Here is a 27,594-nt window from a genome sequence, read left to right as displayed (position 1 = left end):
TTCTTATGCCTTTCATAACTGAATGGTATTCTATTTTATGGCATACAAAATTGTGTTATGTTTCACTGTTTCATAGCTTTAGGCAGATTTCCTTCTCTTCTGCCACTGTGCATTACTCTGAAGTGCTGGTGTACAAAGCGTCCACCATGAGGAAAGCCTTGTTTCCTTCCACCTCCTTCTTGCCTCGTTCTTTCGCCATCAACCACATCTGCTCCTCTAATCTGTGTCATTCTGTGTCTCAACCCCATCACAAATGACCTCTCCCTTCCTCATTAACAGCAGCTTCAGGTCTTGCACACTTTCTCTTTTGTCTCTGTGAATTTTTCTTTGCTTATCGAATAATTCCACCATATTCTTTCCCCGAATCCCTCGCAGTGCATGTGTGTGTGTGTAGCAAGATTGTTCTGACTGCAGGAGGCGCTAGTAGTGGGTTAGGTCTGCAACCATCTCTGTGTCTCCTGCACCCCCAGTCCTCCCTCCACCCCCACCCGCATCCCTGCCTCCATCACCCAGCACTGCAGAAGAGGCCTCTTGTCTCCCCCGCAGTCTGCAAGGCCTTTCTTGAGCCTCCCCCACCCACACACCACCTCCTCCTCCCTGCCTCCTCTCTTTCTCTTTCTGTATGTGCTGGTATTATTGTCCCAGTTTGTGTGGCACCCTGCTCCAGATGACCTCTAGCAACATGCAATATTCAGAGGATGAACACGATGAAATGTTGTACCCACAACATCACAAGATTCACTTCCACTGGCACAATCTCACACTTGCTATTATTTAGCAGCCTCCCTCTTTTTGCTTTTTTTTTTGTTGTTGTGAGGAATCTCATGCTGGCTCCTGCCAGTTTCCCTCAGGGTGCGCCATTAGCAACTTCAGCGCAGTTATTGTTACAATACAACCTGCCCACGTGTCCCGTCTCCTCTTCGCCTCACCCCACCTCCTCTAATCTGTCCCACCTTTCTCTCCTCCTCTTTCCTGTCTCTTGTTCTGATCATCATGCTCTCACCGCTCAGGTGGATGTGGGCAGCAGGACAGGTGGGGGCAAATGTTACACTGACCTGTGGCCAGTTCAACCAATTAGCCTCCCTCTTGCTAAGTGGATGGTCTTTTTTTTTTTGTCTCAGAAGCCAGCACCTCTTTGTGTCTGACAGCTGGAGGAGAGAGGCAGGAGGGTCTCCCCTCTCTTTCTCCTCCAGCTGTAGGGGGCGCCAGTCTCTACACCGCTACCACCATTGCCTTGCCTCTCTACCCATTCCTCTCCCCTTTTTTGTCTCTCCTTCTTCTCCTTTTCCCTTCCCCCCAGCAATTCCTCCCCTGTTTCTACCTCCCACTTCTCCTCCATTCTTACCCTTCTCCCCCCCAATGACTCCCATTTTCTTCTCCTCCCCTCCCCCCAGCTCCTTCACCCACCCCTTCCATTCCCTTCTTCTCCCTCTCGCCTCCCTTCCCCTCCCCTTCCCCCCTTTGAAAGGCTGTTAAATGCTCCTTCTGCACACAGCACTGCAGATGAGGCCTCCGCCTCCCCCACAGTCTGCCAGGCCTCTCTCTCTACTCTCTCTCTCCTTCAGACCCCCCCACCTCTCCTTCCCTCCCTCTCTCTCACTCCTTACAACAGCATAGCAACACTGACTAGCCAGCCAAGGAGAGTCTTCTCTCTCTCTCTTGCACTGGGGTAATTTCCCTCCATTTTAGATTCCTCATCCCAGGGCAGCAAAGGATAGGATTTTAATGAAATACTCGGGAGGTAAAATATGTGCATCTGATCTCTCTCGGTTTGCCTGCATTGGTATAGCACTGTGACCCACTACATCTAACTCAATCCCATCTGATTGATCCCTTCTTTGGGAGAGGAACTCTCATCCAATGTGGCACTTAAGCAAAGGGTTAATAATGCACTGTTCTTCCCAAGGCCTTTCCACATCAAGTTAATGGTAACACGCAGACTGGATCTACTTAGTACAACCTGAGCACAGAGACACACTGTAGCTCTCTGTCAGATACATCACATGCTGTGTTCTGTTTCGTTTTTCCCAGTGGTGGACATCCAGAGGACTTAAGCAGGAGGCTTTCTGATGAGGGTCACCCTACCATCAAAACACAGGTGTGAAATCCTTTGATATGAGACTGCTAACTGCTTCAGTTTTGTTTTTTTATACTCAAAAACATACTGATGATATCATTATTTGACAGCACCAGAGAAAGGCTAAATTGGTGCCTTTTTTTTTTTTTTAATTTATGGTTACCAAGCAATACTGGATGTTCCTGGAACTATTTCTGGCTATGCACTTCAAGGTGCACACCCTTTATGTTGAGGTGGACAACGGATAAATATGTCTTACATAAGACTTCATCTTCGGATGAAATTCCCCCCAGTTTTCTCAGATTAAAGCAGAATGAAAACCTCATTAAGCTGCACCAGTGGATGATGGATGTATCAAGATCCGTCAGATCTGACTGAAGAAATATTTAACTGGTTAAGATCCAGCTTAGTTGGAGGGAAGTCTCACTGTCATAACTGGAGCTTGCAAACTTTAACGTTGTGCCTCTTTGTGCTCCATCTTGCTCCCAAACATTTTGGGGCACACTGTCCTGCTGAGTCGGTACGCTTTGTCTACAGTTTTTAGCTAGGTGGTCATGACCCAAGGCTTCCTTGAAGAATATTGAATTATAACGTCATAATTCAATGTTATTCACTTTGCGTGACATTGATTTTAATGTGGCTGACTGATGTCAGGGTTTTGTGCCAAAATACTCTTTACTTCATGACAAAGCCAGAAAATGTGATTAAGTTACATTGATCCAAAAAGAACAATGAACAAAACTGTTAGTGTGTTATAGACGTCCCAGGTGTCCCATGAATTTACATTTCTAAGTGAGCCCTGCATCCTGGTCCAGTGTGATCAATATATTTCAGTAGTGGGCAATATTTGGCTTGTGGCGCCTATAAATAAATAGAGCAATATTCATCCCAGCTCAGTTTTAGTGTGGGGACTGGCAGTGTGATTTGTTTTTTTTTCTTCAAAGACTGCATTTACAGACAGACAGACCAAAGCAGTAAAGGAAAACAACATGACCAATTTTCTGTATCTTCAATGATCTGGTGACCTTTCAGGTTGATCTTGGGAGAACTCGTTGGGTCCAGACTCCCAGGTAGAAAACCCCAGCATCATTTCTAAGCAGCCATCAATGCACCGTTAACAGCATTTTGCATCATTAACCATACAACCTTTAGTTTGTACTGAGAAGGTTCATCTACAGCACCGTTTTAAACAAAAACTAAAAGTTAACTACCAACACTTTGTCAAAGAAAGTTCAAACACTTGTGTAAAATAAGATGTGCTACGAGCTTTGCGGTGAATTCATGAAACATTGCGCAGCATTGCATAACACAGCATGAAGTCCCTGCGTCACTTTCAGGAAACAAAACCAAATTTGCTCCTTTCAAACTTCAGATTTTCATCTGGACTAGTTTGCATGAATCACAGATTCAAACAAGCTTTATGTTTTAGTGGACACAGACACCGGCTCTCTGTTAATCCTCTGACTGTGACAAGTGTTTTTCCTTTGTTCCCAATCCATTTAAGCCAGTTTTCTTCTGATTGGCTGCCCCCCGTAAAACAAAAGCTTTGAACAGAACACGATATGACCATATTAGTGATATCCCCTTTGTCTGACGTCACAGTGAGCCAAGAGCAAAAAAACAAAAAACTGAAACACAGGGATCACTTCATTAATTCAAACTTTAGCTATGTTTAATATGAGCTTCCACCACTGTTACAGCATACATTACACCCAACTGATATATCAGTCCTGCTGATATTAGCAATCTGCAAATATATTATTGGCATTTTATGCCAATAATTACAAATTTGGCATTATTGTTAAATGCTAATAATTAAAAATAAAAATATTGAGAAACACCCTTCAAACATGTTATGAACTGAAGGGTGATGCCCACCAGAGGGCACTTGACAATGTGTATTTGGGATGCCACAAACACAATCCACAATTTCACATTTTCAAACTGCATTATCTTAGTAAGGACTCATAAATAACACAAAACAAATGTTAGAGAAATCCATTTACGTTTGGTGTGCCTGAAATATAAAAAAATATATATATGCTGATAACCCAAATTATCAGTATTGGTCTCAAATATTCTTTATCTCTAGTGTGTGTGTGTGTGTATATATTTTTTAAATAAAATAATGAAAAGGATAATAAATCCCCTTTAAGAAGGCAGACAAAATAAATTTTCTAATTCTCAAATCTAAAAGAAACGCAGTCAGAGCTTTTAGAACTATTGTTGCGAATCAACAAGCACCTGGAAACATTTATTGTGCACAAAGTCCCCCAGTGTTTGAACAAAAACCAGCATGGCATTGACTCTGTGAGAAGCACAATTACAGCACTTTATTGTTCATAAATGCTAAAGTGGAAAATGAAAAACAAATACACACAATCCAAAGAACACATATAAAACACAACTATCTTTTTTTGGAAACAAAAAGAAAATTTTTTTCACTTTTATGGATGTCAGGTTGTTGATTATTGTCCAGTCTTGAAGGAGCAACAAAACATCAAGTGAAAACTGTGAGAATAGAAAGCAAGTACAGTACAGTCAGGGATAATGAGCAAAAGGCTGCAAAAAGTGGATGAAATGCTGCTTTCTGCCATCCTTCCACAACAGAATTCAATTAAAAAATAAAATCTAAAATCCAAACAAACAAACAAAAAAAAACCTGTTCATTTATATATAGATATATTATTTTGCAAAGAAACTAGTTTTGGTTAAAAAATAAACATACCAGAAAATACCAGCCACCAAAGCGACACCTATTGTATGTTAAGCATACCAATGTAGAACATATGAGGCTACCTTTACACACAGGTAATAGCAAATATTTAGGAGTACATGTACAGCATCATGTGTCCAAACAGGTCTAAAAGACTGTACAAATTTACACTACCTAGCTGAGGAGAACTACATGAAAAATGATGGATTAACTGGTCAGCTTAAAAGCTCAACCGCAAAACATCTCAATATTCTAAGCCAAGCTCAGTGGCTATTGTTATTATAACCCCTTCCCTCAATGTAATAAAGTATATAGAAGGCAAAAAACTTTGTTTGGTGTAACATCACTGTCTTTGCACCTTCCCTCCCCCACTCGAGGGGAAAAAAAAAACAAAAAAAAAAAAAACATTTAAACTTTGTTCACAAATCTTTACATGAGTCCTAGCTGCTGCTTTTATAAGTCATTGGATGGCTTGTTTTTGAGTTCCCTCATCGTCCCCTCCTTCACAGATGCCCAGTGTTGCTGTGCAGTGTCCTTCAGTTCAGGTGAGGCTGATTTGTTTGCTGCGATCAAATCTTAAATGCCTCTGAGTTTGAGAGTCTTTTGAGTTTTAGTAGTCACACCTGCTGCTTGCCCAGCTGGGCTGCGTCTCTCCTGCTTCTTGCTGATGATGGGACAAACTTGGGAATGATGATAGGTAGACTGTCTCTTCCTGAGCCCTCTGTGGGGCCAAAGCCATTCTCAATGTGTGCCCCTTCATCATCGTCATCATCATCATCGTCATCGTCATCATCATCATCATCATCATCATCATCGTCGTCTGACATATCATCTAGATCTGAAACAATCTTGGCCCCTGTCCTTGGCTCCATTCTCTCCTTAGCTCCAGTAGACTGCTGGTTACCATGGAGATGTACCTCTCCCTCTGCTTCCTTGTTATCCACCTGCTGCTCTTCCTCATCACTGTCAGAGTCAATAGCTATAGGTTCGGAGAGGTCTAGAGGCATTTTCTGTGGTAAGGTGCTGTTGATTGTCTTGGTTTGGTCTTTGCTGGCACTGTTGGAATTGGGGGCAGATGGCTTTGCTTTACTATCGTCCATATTTGCAGTTGGCTTTCTTTTTGGTAGTGGAGCCCTGCCACCATTAGCAGCTACAAGCTCCTTGTGTCTCTGGAGAGCCTGCTCCGACATCCCCATACGTGCCCTAGATGTCCGCCGTTTGCCACGTCTGCCTTCATACATGCCACCCTGACCAAACGCCAGGTCATGGCTCACTTTGCTAAGCTCATGCATACTGAATCCAAGCAACACACTGGCGCCCTGGGTTTCACATTCCTGTACGCATTTCCTCCTTGTGTTGACAAAGTGGCTGGAAATGTCGGACTTCCACAGCCACAGACTGGCTGCTAGCTTCTCCACTTCCCTCTGTGTAGGATACGGCGCTCGAGTGAAATACTGCATTAGAAATGCCTTCTTGGACTCGTATGACAGGTTTTCGTGTCCTTTGGGGTCAAGTGCCAGGACTACAGGTTCATCAGGATTTTCTACAAATGTAGATGGACCATTGATATCCCTGGGGTGGGCCCTTTCGCCAGGGGGTCCTGGCCTCCTTCGTTTTGGTGCACTAGCCTCAGAGCTGTCAAAGTTAGCCCGTTTGAGGGAACTGCTCTGGGCTTGACTGACTCGAGAAGAATGAGCTGCCCGGCTGTCCTGCCCATTCTGGGATTTACCAACACCTCGACAGTGCACCAAATGTAGTGTGATGGTAGAGGCAGTCATGTTACTTGTATAAACCCCCAAGCAGTGAATACACTTGTAAGTCAGTTTCTTTTCTACTGGGTGGACTGTCTGTATAACCTGATGCCTCTCTCTCAGATGGTGGGCAAGTGAGTCTGAGATTGGGCCCTTAAGGATAGAGAAGCAAAGAGGACATAAAGTCTTGCCCACATCCCTCTTATAAGGTACAGACGCCTGTGGAGCAACCTTTGCTGGTACACTGTCAGTGGCCCCTGAAGGTGTTTTGGGTGGGTGCTGAGGCATTAACCTCTTACCTGATATTAGAGAGGCAGACAAGGCTGATGATACAGAGGTGCTGTTTTGAGCGTGAAACGCCACAGACTCCTCAGGGGCGTCTCTCATGTTGTATGTAGTCACAATCAACTGAACATTTTTGGGATTGCCTTGCTGCAGAGTGAGGTCAAAGGTCAAAGGAGAGTCAGTGCGTGGGCCAACTCTCTCATCTGGGTGTGACAGCCGCATGTGGGCCACCATCTTCTCAACGTCATTGAAGGTTGCACGGCAGTGTGGGCAAGACAAACCGTGGATCAACATGTGGTTTAACAACGTGTCACTGGGGAGATAGCGGTTACAGTAGAGACACTTGCTGGTGAAATTGTGGATTTTCATGATGTAGTTGGCCACAGCAGGCACCTTCTCCGCTTTGTGCTCCTTCTCAAAATGAGAACTATAAACATTCTCTGGGAAGAGCTCATTGCAGATGGTGCAGATTTTCCACTTCTGGGTGTAGGATGTGCCAAGGACAGATGAGCCACCTTTCTTAGCCGTGACAGAGGCTACAGTAGTAGCTGCTGCTTGAACACGTGAACCCAGAGGGTTAGATTTGAGTGAGGAAGAAGCACCGAGCATGACTGGGCTCCGCAGGCTGCCACCAGAAATAAGCTGCTTTGCTGCATGTGACTGCTGTGGCACAGAAACCTGGGCATTACCGGGCAAAGTAACTCTAACTTGCTGGTTGCCAATTGAGAATGGCTGTGTGGTCCCAGCCTTTAATCCTATAGCATCGTGTTTCATTCCCGACAGAAGACTCTGGGAGTTGAAGCCAGTCTTTGATGCCATGACAACTCGACTCAGCTGCTGTGTGCTAGGAGACCTGGTAGAGGCCATAACTGCTCCTTTAGGGCCCATCCCAATGATGGTTTTGTCTCCTTGGTTTTTTGGTGGCATAATGATGATGGGTTTGGGACGGGGAACTATCACGCTGGTGTGCCCAATCATTGCAGTGACCTGGTAGCCAATCCTCTCGTGGTCCTCAATGACATGTTGAACTAGTGCCTCATAGGTCCGTGGAACAAACAGACACTTCTTGCAGTGAATCTGGTTGCTGCTAACATTGTTTGTGTTAGTGCTCTCTGTGCCACCATTGTGAGCATTCGCCTTGTCTCCCGGTTTCACAATGTAGGGCTGGGCCACTTGCTGAAAGTGTTCCCGATAGATGTGCTTCCGCACTACATTGTACAAAGGGTCCCTGTAGGTGCACTTCTTGCAGTAGTACACCGCCTGTTCCACACTGTCCCCGCTCCTCTTCAGCAACCCATCCTTCATCATGATCCCACCAGCTCCCGCCATACCACCAGGGCCCTGCCGCATGGCATTATTAGGCATGTGGAAAAGTTTAATGTGCGTTTCCAGAGTCTTTTTGTTACCATTGTAAGTGCAGTAGGGGCAGTTGAGCAGAATGTTGTTCTCAAAGTCCTCGCTGTGTACATTGCGGAAATGGCTTTTGTATGCAGAGAAGTACTTGGATGAGAAGAGGCAACCAGAGCAGCAGAAAGGTTTTGATCTGTAGTCCTGGACACAGAGAGGGTGACAGACTTTATTAGTTTCTCTCCAAAGGGAGGGAAAAAAAAAAAAATACCTAAACATTTTTATGTTTTTGTAATTTAAACAAATCTTTATTTTTATGTATGTATGTGTATATATATATATATATATATATATATATATATATATATATATATATATATATATATATATATATTTCTTGAAATGTGTAAAATAAGTAATTTACGTGAGTGCTTATGCATATACACACGTCACACACCTGGACTTTGGTATGCGATGGTTCCCACATACACACATCCTCCCAGCTAGTGTGCTTTATATACACCTCCGGAGGAGTAAAGTCCTTATAGTCCTGGGGCATACATAAACAGATGCAATCACTCAGAAGAACATTATTTGAAACTGTCACAAGACACAGAGCTCAACCTCAAGGGACACAGATATATTTATATATGGAAAAATCATTTCTGTCTTCTTGCATGTCAATCAGATAATGACTGGACAAAAAATGTGATTTTTCTATTTTTCACTGAACTCATACTTTTGATTTCAGCTTTCGACTGTTCTCTGAAAAACACTTTTACTTAATGTTGGGCTAAAAAATATTACAATATTTTAATTTATGGTCTCTCTATATAAACCTATAGCAGATAAAAGATCCTACAGATTTTGTGGATGCAGCAATCAAATATTTGGACTGGATATTGGTCTAGTACTGACTGAGAAAAGGTAGATCAGCAGTGCACTGGTAGCCAGAGGGAGAACTAACAAACAAAGTAAACTAAAAGTCAAGGGTCAGCAGTTTGGAGACATTTCATGCTTCCTACACAAACACCAACAAGTTCTGTTTGCAGAAGTTGGTGACTTAACTGCAAACTGTGTCCAAGTAAGTTGACACGTCTGAAAAGTTTAGCTGGTGACGCATGTTGATGTCGTCTGCAAATACTTTCCCTCATTATGCTAGTGGTCAACACCTTTCAGGAAGCTTTTATTGCACTTGTGTTAATGTAAGGAGTTGTCGGCAGTTTGATTAACATTTTCACATCACCTACATTCAAGTGCAATCCTGTGAAAAAACAAAGCACACCCCATGATTCATTAGCTTGTAGGCCTTTCACAGCAATTATTTGAAATAATTATCTTCTGGATGAATATCAGTCTACCACACTGCTGTAGAGGAGTTCTGGCCCACTCTTCTTTACAACATTGCTTCAATTCATTGAAGTTTATGGGCTTTTGTTTATGCACAGCTCTCTTAAAGTCCTGTCGCAGCATTTCACTTTGGTTGAGGTTTAGACTTTGACTGGGCAACTGCATTCTTTTCATTTTCAGCCATTCTGTTGGAGATTTGCTGCTGTGCTTGGGATCACGACCGAGTTTGGGCTCAGCTTTAACTGTTGGACAGATGGCCTCACATTTGACTGTAGAATACGTTGGTATACAGAGCAGTTCATCTATGACTACGAGGAGCACAGCTCCTGTTGCTGTAAAACAAGCCCAAATCATCACCCCTCCACCGCCGTGCTGACAGTTGGTATGAGGTGTTTGTGCCGATATGTTTGTTTTTTTGGCAAACATGGCGCTGTGCATTATGGCCACAGGCCTGCACAGAGTCCTGTTAAAACTTTCTTTTTCACATAAATGTATGTCTCTTCTGCTCCACTGCTTGTGCACACTCAGTAAAGCTGAGCTGAAAATGAGAAACTAGCACAACTGCAACTGAGAGCAAAGCACGGTAAAGACTTTCACAATAAGCTGAAACAAAAGAAGAAAATAAACTGGGTGAAGAACAAATATAAATTTGTATTTTTTTCCATTGATTCTGTCTCGTGATCATTTCATATTTTACTAATAAATACCAATGCAGTAACTGTATATTTATATTTCAGCCTATGCCTTCATGAAATCCAGACAGCATTATGTGGAAATCTGTTCCTGTTTTTAAGCAAGAGGATCACCTTTCTCCATGAAATGAGATTTCACAAAAATGAGCAAACAATAATACTGCAATTTCAATCTTTTATGTATTAAATTTAAGGACCCGGTTAATAGATCCACACTATGTGAAATTATCTACATTCATGCCTGATGTGTCAGGGAAGTTGCCGCTGAATCCCTACTTCATGCAAAAAAAAAACCCCAAAACAAAAACAAAAAACCAAGGGAATAAGACATCTCAATTCCTAACATAAATTGGTGAATTTGAAAAAGTCCTGTTGAGCATCCTGACAGAAATGTTGGACTGTTCTTCATGCAAAGCTACCATGCCAAAGCTAGGCTAGAACATGTGGTTACAATTGTAAAAACAACAAAGCGTTGGCACACCCACCTCCAGGTGATCTCTACAGAACTCCAGGCCGATGTCTCCAAGGACCTTCTTCACATTTTTCCTTGCTTTCCGCAAACTGCCCAGGTTATTGACAGGGAGCTGGAACATTCTGCCTGCCTGAACAGAAAAAAAAAAAACCAAAAGAAAAAAAAACCAAAAAAAAAAAACACATCGATGCTATCAACAGGTGTGAGTTAAAGGTTGGACAGGTGTCTGGTAACTGAAGCCAAAGGTCAGGGAACAGTTTACATGATTTAACTTGCCTTTCATAACAGCTAAATGAGACGATGTATTCAAAAGTTCTTTTCATACATGGACAACACAACTACACAACTTTCAACTGTTAAAGTGGTGTATTTTTAGTATTTTGACTTTGTTATAATTTGAGAAATTGACAGGAAACTAGTCATGACTGCAAAGCTCAATGCGGACGTCTACGTGCCGCCAATCTTTGAGACTGTATGAACTCATCTGTAAGACAGTACAAGTCAATGCCCCATCCTTAGGATGGACTTGAAAAAGGTACACCAGGAAAGAAAGATATGTCTGTGGATTTTCTGCATGTTCACCACCAAATGAAGAGTAATCCCTGTCTTATTTACGAAGGCAGCTTCCACACCAAACACTCAACTTGACGGAGTAGAAAACACGAGGTGTTAGCAATACCAATAGCGCTGCTCTATTCAAGTGCCCCAGTAGGCCAGAACAGATGAGACAAGAACCGTACAACTGAAGCAGGAAAACAGAATTCAGTCATCATTAATTATATACACAATTCACACATGTGCTTTTTCTACGCTTGACACATGACACCATGTCCTGTCAGGAAGGCCGAGCAGCAAAGTGTTTATTCTCTAAAAGTTTAATTGACTGATGCAAGCATGCGTCCTGAAAACCTTTAAAGACCTCAGCATAACAAAATGTAAATGGTACCCTGCACAGTTTTTGCCATCTAGCTGTGGTATTTTTTTATGACCGGGTTCCTGCTTTAATTATCTCATTCATTTCCACAAGAATGCATGTGGGTGCCAGGATAAACCTTCCACCACTGCTCCACAACATTTCAAACTGACAGGTGCCCATAACATGCAAACATGTGCAGCAATGCACTGACAAAGGAATACAATGGGTGTACTAATAACCTTTTACAAAAAGGCTGCACAGGATGTTTCAACGACAAAGTGGCAAGTCAGTGCTTGATAAGTTAAAAGTGATGCTAAAACAACAACAGACACACAATGATCCTCCCATCCACTGTTATTATCGCTATCATTTATCAATAAATTCAGTCTGTCAGAAGACAGACTGTTTTTAATTCATTTCCCAAATAATCCCATGCATCTATTCAAATCAAAGCTCCAAGTTAGTAAGGTCAAAGGTCACTGATGCACAATGGCATGAAGGCAGTTCAGTGACAACAGACAGCATAGTCTTCCAAACAATTCCTGTGAACACCTCAGCTTATTTCCCCTTCTAGAAAACACGAGGAGAGAGGGAACGTGGGTTCCACCATCTGCTGGTCCAGTGAGGACACCTTTCTGTCACTCGTGTCTGTCTTTCAGTGGGAACTGAGCAAGAGGGAGTGCAAGCCTCACACACCCCTGCCCACTTCCCCTCTCCCGTCTCTCTCTCCTACTTCCTCCCATTACTTGTAGATGGCGCTAGAGAGGAATTCCATTATGTAAGCCTCCCTATATTCTGCCTGCCCCCTTTTTTTCTCCCTGCCTTGCAATACCATCACAGAATGGCGCCTCCTATTGAGTCAGCAGCAGCCTCTACAATATGTCTGCAGTGGAGGGAGAAGGGGAGTGGGGGGTGGGGGTGTAGAAAGGGAGGAAGGGGAGGGACAGAAGGAGCGAGAGAAATCAGGGAAGGGGGAGGGCGAATGTGAGAGGATGAGGTGGGGGGGGTGAGAGAGCAGGGAGGAGGGAGAGTGGAGAGGGAGGGTGGGGGAGTGAGTGAGGGTAGAAGGAGTGTGAGGAGAGAGATGAGAGGAAAGCAGAGAGGACAGAGTGAGCGACGGAAGTGGAGGGGGGGAAGGGATGGGGAGGCAGGGAGGTTGGACAGACAGGCTCAGAGGGGAGGGTGAGGAAAGGCGGGGAAGAGGCTGAAGGGGGAGAGAGAAAATGGAAGAGGGTGAGAGAGGGGGCGATGGATGGGAGTGAAGCGGAAGGGGGTGAGAGTTAAGAAAAGGAGCAAGAGGGAAAAAAAACAAGGAGAGGCTGAGTAGGAGGGAAGGGAGGGAGAGAAGGAAGAGGAAAGGGAGGAAAGGCAATAGGAGCCTGCTCTCTTCTCTTCTCAGATCAGGGCTGCTGGCAGAAAAGAGCCCCCCCCCTCCACCCTTCTATGGTGGTATGAAAAAGAAGAAAACAGGAGGCCCTCAAACCTTCAACCACAGATTTCCTCACTCAGTCCTTCACCGGGACATGAAAACCTGTGTTCCAGCTGCTGTTTGCACTTCTCCTTCAATGTAGGGATGAGGATAGAAGCTTCTGGTGACACCCATGTCCACTCTGATACTAGAAAAAGTTTGAGAGGCTTTAACTGCACAGTTGTGTCATTGGACTCACAACACCTGCCTGCAGCACTTAGTAATAAAGATGAAGAGCTGTGTGTATGTGAGGCTGATGGTTGTGATCATAATCTGACTCTTGTCCCGGCCAAGTGACAACCTTCCTCCCCACCACAACCCTGATCTCACCTGGCTGACCTCTGATCATAGCCTAATCACCTCCGATGCTTCAAATGAAAACCTGCACGATCTCAAACGGCTGTAGACATGTAAGCCACAACATACAAGGGACTGAAGACAACTCTCTACACTTTCAGCATCAGGAGCCTTCCTCGCATGAAACACCAGCGAGCCCGGCAGTGGCAGCTTGAGGTGTCGACATAAATAAATCGGTGCTTTGGGTCCACGTTAGCTTCACTGAATCTGATAAACATCTGGCAAAATCCAGATCGATAGCTTTGGCAGGCAGCTGCTGTCACTGACAAAGAATGGGGACACACCGCGCTAAGTTAGCATGCTAGGCTAGCCAAACTCGCACCAACAACACGAGCTGAAAAAATTATAATAATGCTGCCTTTTCTGCACTTATTTTACCACAACCGACACCCGCCGGCATTCAGTTTTTATCGGGACTATTCTAAACAAACCTTACTGAACAAGTAATTCAACTTGAGCTTGCGCCCCTTACAGGGAGTAACATCAAATCGACAGCCAAGTTACCTTAGCTGTAGTTCAACGCCGCCCATCGCATCACCGCAGGTAGCTACGGCTAACGGCAAACTACCTCGCTTCAAGCCGAACATTATGACAGACAAGTTTACCTGCTTTCACATCTAGCGCTCCCGTCTGAGTGAAATGTGTCACCTCAGGATGGCTGAGGCGATGTGCAAACACTTCGACTTGTTCGGATATCTCCTTTAATATCCGTTAAGGTGACAGCTTGCTTGGCGAGAAGAACAAGGCACCGGAGCGCCGGTCTACCTTCCAAACCCGATCGTCCCTCGCCGACAAGGGCTATCCTCTTCCCTCTGGTCGGCCAACGGGAGCGAAAAGCCTGCGAGCTTCATTAGACAATTAAAAGCTCCATTCCCCGGAGTGGCGAGGGTGGGCACATGTCTTGTTTTTGAGGAACAACTACCGGCGCAGCTCTTCGCTCAAATAAATCACATTTAACTGTACCTATGAGTGCCTGGCAGCCGATAACGCCGTTCCCATTCTCTCCTGACAGACAATACACATTCAGCCTAGAAACTGCCCTATCCAAAATGGCGCAAATAAAAGGGGCGGAAGTGACATCGACTTGATTAGCATAAATTGTGAGAACCTCGCGAGGCCGGCTCATTAAAAACTCCTGATTGGTCTGTCAATCAATTTAACCAATTAAGTAATTGTCTGTTCAAAAAACTACCTGTGTCGTCTGTCAGAGGTTGCAGCAGGCATTTGGTGTCCGTGTCTGCCTCTGTGGGGTAAACAACTCGGCGCAGTACTTACGATAACTGGCCGACAGCGGGCGTCCTACTGGAATGGGTTTCTGCAAGTAATGCGCACGCGCAGTTTGGCTACATCTGGCGTCCCCCCCCTCATCCCCTCCCCTCCCCTCTGGAGGGACGGATGAACACAGTGCCTCAGCACTCAACTCGAGTGGCATGAACGGTTCAGGCAACGTTAGGTGGCGCTGTACTATAGCTGCCCAAGCCTATCAAAGTGGCCGGGACTACTTTCCTGTACAGTGGCAGGAGAAGGGCTGCCCCAAAGACTATCCCTGTTACCAGCACTCAATCCACTGTGGCACTGCAGACACATGGTTAAAGTGACAGAAAAAGTTCTCCATCAGCTGGGGTTGATTTTGCCCTCCTACCCCCCTCACCCCATCATCACTGTCACTCACACTCCTGCCACTCTGTGTATTCAGGTTTGCTGCCAGGTGCCATGTGAGGCAGCAGCTGTCTGCCAGCCTTGCATGAGACATTTAATGTCAAGTGCTGATGTTCGAGCTCCTGACTGGCTGAGGCTGTAGAACGGAATTCATTATGAGCTCTTTTTCAAGTGACAGAAGCAACATTTTAAGGTGCTTTTCCAGTTAAAGCGCTTATAAACAATTTAGCATATTAGACAGAAGCTCTACAAGCTTGACCACTAAGGGATCTGCAAATGTAGTAACTGTATATTTATATTTCAGCGTGCTGGGGAGAACTGAGATATGGTTGAATGCTCCAAACTGTGCCTCAAACTCAGTTTCAAGACCAGTAATGACCCTTTGCTCTTAAACATCTCATTATATTGCTGGGTGAGCCTCTGGTGGCCCACTACCTTTGGTTTCTGTTTTCAGGTTTAAAGTATAAGAACAGCTGCAGGAAGAGCCACAGTTTAGAAATGAGTGCGGTCCAGATTTTGTTTTCTCTGGATGTATCATTAAGGTGTAGCACCTGACTAGCTCTTAGAGTTGCATTACAATCAGCGCCAGAAATTTTGGAAAACTAGAGCCATTTCCTTCTTTAACAGAACCAATGTTATGAATTTCCCTCTGGGATCAAAAAAGTTCTTCTGTGTATACAAAAATATGGAAGATGAGTGTTATGTGTAGAAAACAAAGAAATTAAAACAGAATGATTCATTCCCTTGAAATTAAAATAGCAAAAGGGAAAAAGTTAATCAATGGCTCTGGCCAAACAGTGCCTCTGATTAACCCTCTCACACAGAAGTAGCCAGATACTGTAGGGCGGGCAACAACGTTGCAGAATTTCCTTTGAGTCCAGACCTCAGTGACCTTACAGTTGGGTAACAGCCGTGGATGTAAGACAGCCATTCCACCTCCTAGTGAGTCCACTGTACAGCTATTGACTGCAATTCAGCAGGAGCTCTGCAGAGGGCACTCCTGAGATACTCAACAAATAGCAGTGAATGGAGCTACACGGCTAAAATGATTTACACATTTCTACACAAAAAAAGCACTTTTTGTGTGTTTACACATATAATCACACAAAAGGGGCTCTTTTGAAGAAAAAAAAAAACACTTATGTCCTTCAGTTTTTCTTACAATGCTGCTCATTTTGCCCATTATACACTGACTGGTCAGCACACTCCTTTGACAGCAATGGATTCCAAAAGGCTGATGAAATGCATTTTACAAACCAGCAAAGAATCTAAAAATTCATTCATTCTTTCTCTCTCTATCAATCATGAAGAAATTGTGAGAAAAATGTTTACCCCATGAGAATGAGGGTTAAACCGCCATAAAAGCCTTGTAAAGTCATTATCGTATCATCAGGAATAAGCCTCGTTAAAAACGTCTGGACTGAGACTAACAAAGACTAACTTTGTGTCTACAATATCAACAACCAATCACATTTATTTCAGGTTTTAAACTCCTCAAGGAATATCTGTAAGAGAAGCTGTCTGTATCCCAAAGAAAAAAAAAAAAAAAACCTCAAGGCCAATGATAAAAACAGTTTAATTCTATACAATCAATCACAGGTGTGGCAGTTCAGTGTGTACTTAAACTCATGTGACAGCCTTGTTAATACAGAGTTCAGTCAGCTGTCTGGGTTGGAAATGATGAGACACGGTGCTTTGCCGGAAACTGATTAAAGAGGATGATGGGAATGTAAAGCACTACGTTTCTTTTGTATCCGTGAGGGTCCGCTGACAGGGACGTCTTTTATATTTACTCCTAACAGGAAGAGATGTCTGCCTTGTTATTTGCTGTCATGTTGCTGTCTGACCACAGCCAAGTGGAGCTTTTTTTTCCCTCCTCATTACAATTCTGGTACTGTATTAAACACAGTGAGAGGAATACTTAAAGTACCAGTCAAAAGTTTGGACACGCTCTCCCAGCGTGTCCAAACCTTTGACTGGTACTGTGTGTTCAAACTGAGTAAATCACTGATCATGTTGTGGCAAAGAGCGTGAGCAGTCCTTTGACGAATGACACGATCTCGTTCCCTCCCAGTTTGGACTCTCCATAAACTCGGTCCACAAAGGAAATGGGAACCTGTTGGTTGGAAGAACAACAGAATTGTTTAACATCCAAAAATCAATAGTTAAGAGCATACAGCATTTAAAATTATTTTTATTCATGAAATTTAAATAATAAAAGGGCAATTCACAGATTTTTGTCTAAATCCACATAACATTAAGCTGAGGTTGGGGGTTCTGTTCAACCACCATGAGAAAATGATCCACTTGTGTGCTGCCTCCTGCAGCCTCTGTCTAGGCCAGTGGTTCTCAAATCCAAGCCTCATGGCCCAGTGTCCTGCAGGTTTTAGATGTGTCTCTGCTCCAACACACCTGAGTCAGATATAGAAGTCATTAGGAGGACTTTGGAGAACTTGACTGCATACTGAGGAGGTAATTCAGCCATTTGATTTAGGTGTGTTGGATCAGGGACACATCTAAAACCTGCAGACACTGGGCCATGAGGCCTGGATTTGAGAACCACTGGTCTAGGCTACATGTTGCCTAAAGTTCATGAAAAAGGCTCAGATAGACAAGGCCTCACAAATCTACCAAATTAGCAGTCTACTTTTAAACTCTAGTTTAGTCCAGGTTTTAAACCCTCTCTCTTGTTAATCTGGTCCTGTAAGACCTGGATTCAGTCTTCTAGATACAGATTAAGCACAGTCCTGGGTCTACATTGAATGCTTCCTTTACTTTAAGAGTAGACTTCATCCATATCCAGAAAACTGTCTGTATGTAGCTTTAATGTTGACTCTAAGAACAAGAAAGTGAACCCACCGCTAAGAGTGAAACTGTCAAACTGTCTCTGTGGAGAATTATTACCGGTATTAAAAACTAAAAAGGTACTAGTGGAATAAAAACCAAAACAAGTTTCTAAACTGAAATAAAAATGAAGACTAAAGAAAAGCAATTAAATGAAAACAGAGATAATATTTAACCTTACTTAAACTACAGGAAGTGGCTCTGTGATGCTGGACTTACACATGAAACTGGTTTGAAACCAGAAGGAGGTACAAACCCAGCGTCAAGGTGTGCAGAGGCTAGTGTACTCCTGAGGGGTGTAGTACTACAAAGCCAAATTAATGGCTTGTCAAGCTTTCTGTGTCATGAACACATTTGCTTAACAAGCAAAAGGTCGCTGGTTCAATTCCAACCGGCCATACAAATCCCCTCTGAGGCTGTGTCAGGAAGTGCACCTGATGTAGAACATGTGGAGCTACCTTCTGCAGTGACCCCTTCAAACCAGCAGTCCACACAAAGTCCAGTCCATAGCAAATTAGAGTAACTTTGCTCAGAGGAATATAGTACAGCCAACACAGCCACGCTTTCTTTGTGTTAACTGGTTTGACAAAATGTAAAACCCCAGATGGAGATTACGGGTATCACAGAAGTGGTTATCAATTATCTCTGTTAACCCCGGAATTAACTTCAGTCTCTGTGTGCTCACATAAAAGGGGGCATAAAAGGAGCCATCTTCATGACTCACTAAGCCATTAATCTCACTATATACTTGTTATTCTAACAACTAACCTAACCTTCAAATATTCTGTGAGTCTAAAAACTAATGTTGTTCTGATTTGACAAGTACATGCATTTCGGTTTTAAAGCTAGACTTAGTCTGATGTGGACCGAACACACACAAAAGGTATGAAATTGCCCTAAAACTGGTTTAAAAAAAAAAAAAATGTTAAAGCTTTCTCTGTGAGTTCTGATAGTTTTTCAAACCTATTAGTGACGTAATAAAGCAGAAAGTAGTTTTGAAGCTGCTAACTGGAGGCCAACAATGGGAAACTATTAAAAAATAGATGATGTATCAAGTGAAATACACAAAACAATTCAGTGGCTTCCTGTTCATACAAATCTGACTGATTAAATATGAGAATCAAATCTTGTACTTGGCCCATTTTTTTATTTCCCATTTTTCATAGAATTTGTTCCTGATTTTGAATCCTGAACTAAACATTAACAGAAAAAGATGATATGCAGATTCAGCATCATGGAAGGGGCTCCAGTAGGTATGAACAGGGATTTCTCTCACAATGAACTACATGAAGATTAATCACGTTTATATATAAAAAAAAACAAAAAAACAAAAAAAAAACCCCTCACCTCTCCGATTGCGTAGTTGAGCTGTCTGGCTCGGACGATCATTTCCATCTGAAAGACGTAGCCTTTGGACACACACCGCTCAACAAGACTCTCCAGCACCTTCTTCTTGTACAGCCTGATGTCAGTGAGGCGGCGGGGGTGGGGTGTGGATGCGCGACACAGCAGGAGTGTGAGAAGATACAGCTCTAATTTAACAGTCAGAAGCACTTAATTCACAACAGTAACACCACTTACCTGAAACTGCCTGTGAGGTCTGAAGCACCGGGTCTCAACAACACTTGAGTCAAAAAGTTGGCCCCCCGACTGTGAACAAGAGGAAAAAAAAAGAGAGAGAGGCAGAAATATAAAACCTGAGTCTTTTGTCTATGAGGAGACTGGAAACTGATGACAAAGAAGTGCTGACTAGCAGTGACCTGATGAGCTTCCTGCGCAAGTCCCAGCCGTAAACACCTCCGTTTCCTCGATATCGAGTACCAGAAACCAGGTCGTAATTGCCTTCCTTCTGCTTTCTGACGAAGAAGAAAAAAAAGAAAAGATATTTTAACTAAAGAACAGAAGCAGAAATGCACTTACAACTGTCATCTGAGGCAAAGATACTAAATATGTATTAAATTTAGGGAGTTTTTTCTTCCTACTGTCACCAAGTGCTTGTTCATAGGAGTCGTTTTGATTGTTGGGTTTTTTGCTGTAATTATTGTATGGTCTTTACCTTACAATATAAAGCACCTTGAGGCAACTGTATGTGATTTGGTGCTATATATATATATAAAACTAAATTGAACTGAATGCCTAGGAGTGGCCTAGTAAAAGTCCAGACAGGCCGTTCATGCCTGAAAAATCCACCAATGTGACTGAATTAAAACAATCCTCCAAAGAAGAGTGGGTCAAAGTGTGTCCACAGTGATGTGAAAGACTCATTGCTGTGTGACAAATATGCAAAAAAAAAAAAAAAAAAAAAATCAGTAAAGGGGCAAATACTTTATCACAGCACTGTATATATCAACATATGTTGTCTGATTTGAAGCTTTGTTAAATTTTCATACAATGCTGCTTGTTTTCACATAAGCTACTACAGAAGCAAGTCTATTTGCATCCAGAGGAGTTGCCCCCTGCTGGCCACTAGAAAGAATGCAGGTTAAAGACACTTGAGCATTGGCTTCACATTGAATACTTTAAAGCAGAATGCAGAAGTGCCAAAAAGTACTGTAGTTCAGCTAAAGATCACTGAGGCTACTTCAGAAAGTGAGTCAGTCACCACAGACTCTCATGTTACTTCAGCTTCAGTGATGCAATTCGCATTGTTATAGCAGCTGTAGCCAACAGCTCTCTGCTAAATTTCACCTACACAAATGTGACTTACTCCATCATGTTTGTGTTGTTGGTGCCTTTTGGAGCTGTTGTGTGGTACAACAAGCTTAAGCTCCAGTTCTTGTGATATTCCAGTTTCTTTATTTTTGTCTGAGTCTGGTACTTGGCACTTCTTAGCAGGTACCCGCATCTGTGTGCGGTACAGTTTATGGATTTAGCTTCTAAGCACTTTTGCTAGTGTTCAAAGAACCACTGGCAAAAAACAAAGCCAAGGTCCAAAGAAAAATCTTGAAAGGAAGCAAAATATAAAAATAAATAAATCAATCAATGGTGTCTCAAGACTTTTCCACAGTACTGTATATATAAAGTCATTAGCCAATTTATTGATTATTTGTCACTCCCTAAAAACCAGTCTGTTTTTCTGGTTCTACAAAAACAAAATATAGGAAATGTGATTTCCAAACACTTACTTGATAAATTCTGGGATGAACTTGGGCTGAAATAAAAAAGAAAAATATTAAGACTTTTTTTGACAATGAACACAGAACCGGTTATGTTTAACATTTTAGGTACAAATGAGACAGAAAGTACACCAGTAACCTGGAATCTCTTTGGATTTAGATGAAAGCAATTTGTGACTTAGGCTTTAGGGACTAGTCATGAATTGTCAATTGATCCATAAAAAGAAAACAGCAATGAAATAATTAACCAGTTAATCAGAAAAATAATCAGTGGAAGAAACTGATGAGAATAACTATAAGTAGAATCATCTCCACGTGTTATCATGCCATTAAAAGACAAACACAGCCAGTGTGACTGAAACATGTCCCACTCACGTGATGAGAAAGATCTGCGTCCATTATGATGATGAAGTTCCCAGTAGCATGCTTCATGCCGTGGATGTAGGCAGTGCCTTTGAAAGGAAACAGCAGGACAGAAACTTAGATGATGAGTAGATGACAAAATTTGAGTAGATGACAGTAATTTTCACAGTTTCTTACTTACCGAGGCCTAATTTTTTCGCTCTTGGTCTTAGCAGCTGAAAGAAACACACACACACACACACACACAAAATTAAAGACTCAATCAACAGTTTATGTGCTAAATCGTGTGGGATGGACAGATACTACTGTAAATAACTATGATAGATAAAATGAGCTATTACTTCATACTGTAAATAAATTACACTTCTTTTTGTAACGTAATGTTGGTGATTATTAACTTACTATCTTGTCCTCGCCATAAATTTTCTGCAGCTGCTCTGCCACCTTCAGTGTCCCATCCGGGCTTCCGTCGTCAATGACAATTATTTCGTAGTTATAACCACTGTGAAGACGACACACACACACACACACACACACACACACACACACACACACACACACACACACACACACACATTAACATATCCCTCATAGCTCTATAGTCTTGAAAGGCCACATTAGCCCTATGAAGCCGAGTTACTGACAGCTCATCACTCACAGGCATCTAGCTAGCACGAGCCGAGTACCTTTGCTGGCTCCCAGTAACTCACCTTTCGCCGAAATACTTCACCAGAAGCCACACTATCAAAGGCAGGTTTTCTCTCTCGTTGTAGGTAGGTAATAGTACTGAGTATTTGTCCCCGTTTTCCCGGTTTGATCGCGAAGTTTTCCTGCTCGCCATGGCGACTTTAATCTACTGCAGGCGCACCGAATCAAGTTTAATACAACGGCTCACAACATCCGGTTTACCTTTTCAAAATAAAAGCAGAAGTGCAAGTCATCGATGAGGAACCTTACTTTCGACTGCGCCCCGATTCATAAGGGATCGCCCCACGTTTGATTTGGCATACTTTTTTTTTTTTTTTTTAATGAATTTTTTGCGCCGGATACTTTTCCCGATGAAAGGATTTTATGCCTCCTCCTGGGACTGAACCAGAGAGCATTCATTTGTCTGGTGAACGTTTAAAACGCTACACTTTGGAAATGCATGATTAGAAATACTCAAATTCAAAAGGTCCCAAAGTAGTAAACCATAAGTAAAGTAAGCAAGCAAGGCCCATTTCAGAATTTTTTCTTTTAATGGCACTTTATAGTACTTCACTACAGCTCAGAGGGTACTTACTCTGTTTATCTCTATCTTACTCTGACAGCATTATCTTCAAAGTGAAGATTTTTACACTCAAAGCGGACGTTATTAACTGTTGCGCTCTTGATTCAACTGAACGATAGTAGAGCAGAAATTATTAATTTAAATAATCAGATGACTTTTATTTTTCCTTAAAATAAATGAATGTCTGTGATGGCGTGTATCTTTCACAGCGTATTATTCCACAAAAACAAAAACAAAAAACTACAACTGCAATATCCTTATTTTATGGAAATGAAAAAGCAATAATGATCGAAGAACATGACAGTCGAAAGGCAATTTTTCTGCATTTTTACTTTTAACACTTTTTTCATATATACTTTCACTTATTTAACCATTTAAAAGCAGGACCGCTGAAATTCTTTTTCTGCAGTGTGGTATAAAGCCTTAAAGTGAACCCAAATACTTCCTCCGCCTTTATTTTGAAAAACACGCTGGATTACTGCAGCAGCAGGAAGTGAGGCTACTACTGCAGCCCATACAGCCTATGGTTGCTTACAGGTTGGAACTTCCACTGCGCTCTGCAAAATAGACCCCACTGGAAACAATTCTTACAAGGTTCCACCGAAGAACTATCACATCATTATGCTTTTTTTTTTTTGCCCTCCTAACAGTCCTTAACCAGAAGGGTTCTATTACATTATGACCTTTTTCCCACTGATACAGAACCAGTGCTGCTGCAGAGGGTGTCTTGCCTTGGGGTCTACAGTTTGACAGATTTGAGAACTGGACATAATGTTGAGCCTTATGTAGCGTAGAAAGCTGGGATAGTTTGGACAGAATCTGCAGGCTGTATCTACTAATCAGAAATGAAGAGCACTGCTTTGGTGGAAGACAGGAATTCATGTCTCAGGGTAGTTAGACAAACACGGATTAGGATTCATTACACACATATTTTATTTTATATAATAACACATATTTATATATTTTATTAACAAGATTAAAAAAAAACACCCAAAGAAATAATATGTGGCACTCTCTCTCTCTCAAACACAAATTCTTAACAACCAAATGTTTGGAAATCAGAAAATGTAAACATCAATAAGCAATTAGAATTCAGAGAGTTTAAAATATACATGATACATACACAGTTAATAAAATAAACAATATAAAAATTATCATACATGTGAAAACAGACATTCTCACAGCATCATTTCTACCACGGAACAAAAAGGAGCTTTTACACCATGGATTATGCTTTTTCATTATCCTTGAGGCAGTTAAGGTTAGAATGACAAATGAACTACACAGAAAGTAACATATACAGCTAAACATCGAGGCAGTGCATGAATACAGAAACACAGTAACAAAGGTTTCAGTGCGAATACATCGTGTAAGGCAACACTTTACTGATCCCACTGGGAAAATATCTCTCATGAAGCTATCCATCAACTGCTAAATTTTATATGAAAAAGCTCCCTAGTTGATCTTAAATTAATTTCTTAGCTGATCTGATTTTAAATGTCAATGAACATTATAATAAGAGAACAGAGAGACAATCTTCACTTATTGTTTCCTTTTCTCAAATATGATGTAGCTTCTACGTCAGGCACCGGTACATCCAATGCAGCAAACAATCTTTTGTCTTTTGTTCACCTCCAAGTGAACCAGTCATTTTCCCACAGATGTGGGTCACCTTACCACTGCTGCCTGCTTGTTAATCTCCATTCAAGGCTGGTAGCCATAATAAGGGTCTTCTGTGTCAAGAAAAAAAGACACTTGTTATACAGTACTGTATTCAGCAGTGTTGGCAAAGTGTTATTAGCCCAAATTCACTGAACAAGTGAAAAATATGTCAAGCATTCCCCAATTATTTAAAATGACTCACAGTTCAACATAATACATATTTATTTAGTCACGTGCAGCCCCTGAAACAAGCTGGCTTAGTTCCTCTCCTTTTAAGACCACTCCTTCTCAGGGTTGCCAACTTACCGACTTTTTCGCTAAATTTAGCAGCTTTTCAGACCTCCCCTAATGACTTTTTTCCCCCAAATAGTGACAAATCTAGCGACTTTTCTGGTGATTTAGGCGACTTTTGGAGACAGCCTCAAAAGCTGAAATCCTCCGCCGTCACTGCACAAACAGGCATTTAGTGTCAAATACAGCATCTGTACCGGCTTTCCTCACATGACAACATCCGAGGGGGACCCCCGCACTCGAACGCCACATTGGATATTTAGGATATTCCCTCTCTGACATCACAGAGAGCCAAGAATTAAAATAAATAAATACAGACTCAGAGTGTTTTGAGCAGTCTGACTCACAGGGAAACAGGCTGATATTATAACCTTTAAGCTTCTACAATCAATCATTTCAGATTAGTTATAGATCAAATGAGTAATAAATGGTTGCTCCTAGTGATAATTATCACCTAACTCCAGATGATTTCCAACAGTCTGCTCTAAACTCCTCCCAACAGACAAAAGATGAGCATATCCATGTAATTCATACACACATAAAAATAATCATTACAACACAGTAAAAATAAAATCAATGCTAACTTTTGGTTTCACACTGGACTCAAACGCACTCTCTAAGATGCTATGCTTTACCTATTGCACCATCACATCTTATTTCCCCCCTTTTTAACATTAATATTTCTTTTTATGACTTACCTGTTCCTGTCCCACATGTGCGGGAGTCTTATTTCCTCAAAGTCCACTTAAATTACAATATACCAGAAGGTTTTCAGGTAGTTTTTGTCCAGTGATGCCAAAAACACATCCGTGCATGTGTCTACCTCAGCTTTAATCTGGAACTCAACCAGTGTATTCCTTTTTACCTGGCAGTGCCAGACTCTGTGTGATCTGACTCTAGTAGGCTTGGATCTTCATACCCATCATATTCTCAGGGTCTGTATCATTAGTAGGCCATTCTCAGTTGCTTACCTGTTTGCTCAGGAACTGCGTGGCACCCTCCACTGTTGTCACACACACCCGGTGGTCCGATCTCACCTGACTGACCCAGCGTTCCGGGGATCCCAGGTGGCCCTGGTTTACCATTTTCTCCTTTTGGACCTGGGATTCCCAGCTTTGACTCACCAGTCGGACCTGTAGATACACATAAAAAAAAAAAATCATAAAACATTTTACTTTACATGCCCTCATTGTACATGGGAGAGTTTATTATTATTCATTATAACCACATATAATTTCAGGGTTGGTTATTGATGATTTCTTGGACAGTATCTTGGACAATTTACTTTTACCTGCAAATCCTTTGACCCCTGGGGGCCCCTGGACTTTGGACCCAGCATCACCTTTTACCCCAGGCATACCTTTCCTTCCTGCAGAGAGTGAAGAGACAAATCAACACAACAACTTGTGTTCAACACTCTGAATTATGTTTTCATTCCAACAAACCATCTACTAAATGCAAGCTTACCTTGCTCTCCTGGATACCCAGGCCTGCCAGGTGTCCCCCTTGGGCCTACACGGCCCTGTGAGCCCCTGGTACCCGGTGGGCCCTTGGGTCCTGGTATTCCTGGTTCCCCTGGAGGCCCCACTGGTTCCTCAATAGGAGCTGGTTTACGGCTGATCTCATTAATGAACATATCAAGCTTCAACACCTCCTCTAAAAACACATAAATACATTTAAGAAAATTATAAAAGAAGAAAACTATAACAAAGTGGCACTAATATTGGACCTTTTATGGTTGCTTCTAGAGTACTTACTATGTACTAGTTGTTCACATGCCTGTGTGACCAGTTGGTAGATCATAGCCATAGACTGAGGTTCCCCCTGTAAAACATCTTCAGAGTCATAAACTATTTCTCCAGTTAAAAGAAACTGAAACATTTTAGAAGCTATTTTAAAATGCAATCAGAGGCCATTCCAGCTAAATAATAAAAAAAAAGATTATGATGATGTAACACACCTTTTCTCCTCGTTCCCCTTTATTACCTGGTAGTCCCTATAAAGTGAAATATATAAGAGTGTAAAGATAAATAACCAGCTGTAGGACAGGTAAGACTTTTTTTTTTTTAATCTCCTGGGTCTTACCGTAGGCCCCACAGGGCCTGGGGGGCCCTTTTCCCCTATAGGGCCCGGGTATCCTGGCATTCCTTGGAAACCCTGCATATACATACAAATAGATTAGCCAGAACAGAACAGCAGAGAGACCAGATACACAAAGTCCTGACAACAAACAGTATTATTAATACAGGGACCACACCAAGGCCACAATGTAATGTTTATATGACTTTACTTAATAAGGTCAGAACACATAAAACAGCAGCTCGTTAAACCTCTCAGTATAAAAAACTAACAGCCGTTGAGCTAAATGACATTTTCTGTGTTCAACTACAGTGATTATACTTCACTTTAAAGATTGATTACAAAAGATAATTTGTCCTGACCGCGGTGCTAGAGGACAGCTCATGCAGTGTCTAAAAGGTAAAAGGTTCATTCACAGTCTAAACTGTTCCCTGATGATAAAATGCTCTTTTTAAAACTCAGTGTCATCGGCCAAACTGTTGTTTTTGACTTAAACTTGGCAGCAAAAGCAAATAGGCATACAGATACAGTGTGGGAAATAATTATTTGATCCTCTGCTGAATTTGTAAGTTTCCTCACTTCCAAAGAAATTAAGTCTCTAATTTTTATGGTAGCTTCATTTAAATGCAGCCCCCCCCCCCCCCCCCCATACACACACACACACACACACACACACAAAAATCAGATTAGATAAATATTATAAATTGATTTGCATGTCACTGAATGAACTATTTGATCTACAAGCAAAACATGACTCAGTATTTGGTGGAGAAACCCTTGTTGGGAACCACAGTAGTAAGACGTTTCTTGTAGTTGGTCACCAGGTTTGCAAACATCTCTGGAGGGATTTTAGCCCACTCCTCTTCACAGAAACTCTAA

The 27,594-nt window shown here is 42.1% G+C and overlaps 3 protein-coding genes across 6 annotated transcripts in view; all 3 read right to left on the bottom strand.

Moving 5' to 3' along the window:
- Positions 1 to 4,388: 4,388 nt before the first annotated feature.
- adnpb (activity-dependent neuroprotector homeobox b) lies at positions 4,389 to 14,675 on the bottom strand. 4 transcript variants are annotated; one of them, XM_030733819.1, is made up of 4 exons: positions 14,624 to 14,675; positions 10,704 to 10,820; positions 8,634 to 8,726; positions 4,389 to 8,380 (listed from the first exon to the last, which is right to left on the bottom strand). In XM_030733819.1, exons 2-4 carry the CDS (start codon positions 10,809 to 10,811, stop codon positions 5,411 to 5,413), a joined length of 3,171 nt encoding a protein of 1,056 aa, XP_030589679.1. In that variant the 5' UTR covers positions 10,812 to 10,820; positions 14,624 to 14,675; the 3' UTR covers positions 4,389 to 5,410. The 4 variants fall into 4 exon arrangements, with proteins under 4 accessions (XP_030589679.1, XP_030589677.1, XP_030589678.1 ...); XM_030733817.1 differs by lacking the exon at positions 14,624 to 14,675 and adding an exon at positions 14,037 to 14,465; XM_030733818.1 differs by lacking the exon at positions 14,624 to 14,675 and adding an exon at positions 14,197 to 14,465.
- Positions 14,676 to 17,031: 2,356 nt separating this feature from the next.
- On the bottom strand, positions 17,032 to 22,312 carry dpm1 (dolichyl-phosphate mannosyltransferase subunit 1, catalytic). The gene is made up of 9 exons (XM_030733886.1): positions 22,124 to 22,312; positions 21,816 to 21,915; positions 21,595 to 21,628; positions 21,426 to 21,502; positions 21,060 to 21,085; positions 19,695 to 19,790; positions 19,516 to 19,584; positions 19,282 to 19,396; positions 17,032 to 17,206 (listed from the first exon to the last, which is right to left on the bottom strand). The coding sequence occupies exons 1-9, from the start codon at positions 22,252 to 22,254 to the stop codon at positions 17,102 to 17,104; spliced, it is 753 nt and encodes a 250-aa protein (XP_030589746.1). The 5' UTR covers positions 22,255 to 22,312; the 3' UTR covers positions 17,032 to 17,101.
- A 1,363-nt stretch (positions 22,313 to 23,675) lies between these two features.
- Positions 23,676 to 27,594, bottom strand: part of LOC115782747 (collagen alpha-1(XX) chain-like) — a 37,536-nt gene continuing 33,617 nt past the window's right edge. Inside the window, exons 36-42 of the mRNA XM_030733140.1 lie at positions 26,722 to 26,793; positions 26,597 to 26,632; positions 26,394 to 26,460; positions 26,104 to 26,292; positions 25,928 to 26,005; positions 25,608 to 25,769; positions 23,676 to 24,413 (exon numbers count right to left, since the gene is read on the bottom strand). Coding sequence (XP_030589000.1) covers positions 24,388 to 24,413; positions 25,608 to 25,769; positions 25,928 to 26,005; positions 26,104 to 26,292; positions 26,394 to 26,460; positions 26,597 to 26,632; positions 26,722 to 26,793 — 630 coding nt within the window. The 3' untranslated portion in view covers positions 23,676 to 24,387. The remainder of the gene's footprint in view (positions 24,414 to 25,607; positions 25,770 to 25,927; positions 26,006 to 26,103; positions 26,293 to 26,393; positions 26,461 to 26,596; positions 26,633 to 26,721; positions 26,794 to 27,594) is intronic.

Source organism: Archocentrus centrarchus, chromosome 7 (assembly GCF_007364275.1).
Source record: "Archocentrus centrarchus isolate MPI-CPG fArcCen1 chromosome 7, fArcCen1, whole genome shotgun sequence".
Lineage (NCBI taxonomy): Eukaryota > Metazoa > Chordata > Actinopteri > Cichliformes > Cichlidae > Archocentrus > Archocentrus centrarchus.
Note: the sequence above shows the minus strand (reverse complement) of the source record. Positions and strands in the feature narration are given on the sequence as shown.

Coding starts and splice junctions, on each gene's coding strand:
- adnpb (XM_030733819.1), bottom strand. CDS start 10,811: ATGTTCCAGCTCCCTGTCAATAACCTGGGCAGTTTGCGGAAAGCAAGG. Junction 8,727..10,703: donor TCTGTAGAGATCACCTGGAG/GTGGGTGTGCCA, acceptor TGTATGCCCCAG/GACTATAAGGACTTTACTCC. Junction 8,381..8,633: donor CATCGCATACCAAAGTCCAG/GTGTGTGACGTG, acceptor CTCTGTGTCCAG/GACTACAGATCAAAACCTTT.
- dpm1 (XM_030733886.1), bottom strand. CDS start 22,254: ATGGCGAGCAGGAAAACTTCGCGATCAAACCGGGAAAACGGGGACAAA. Junction 21,503..21,594: donor AGCGAAAAAATTAGGCCTCG/GTAAGTAAGAAA, acceptor TTCCTTTCAAAG/GCACTGCCTACATCCACGGC. Junction 17,207..19,281: donor TCAACTACGCAATCGGAGAG/GTGAGGGGTTTT, acceptor TCCAACCAACAG/GTTCCCATTTCCTTTGTGGA.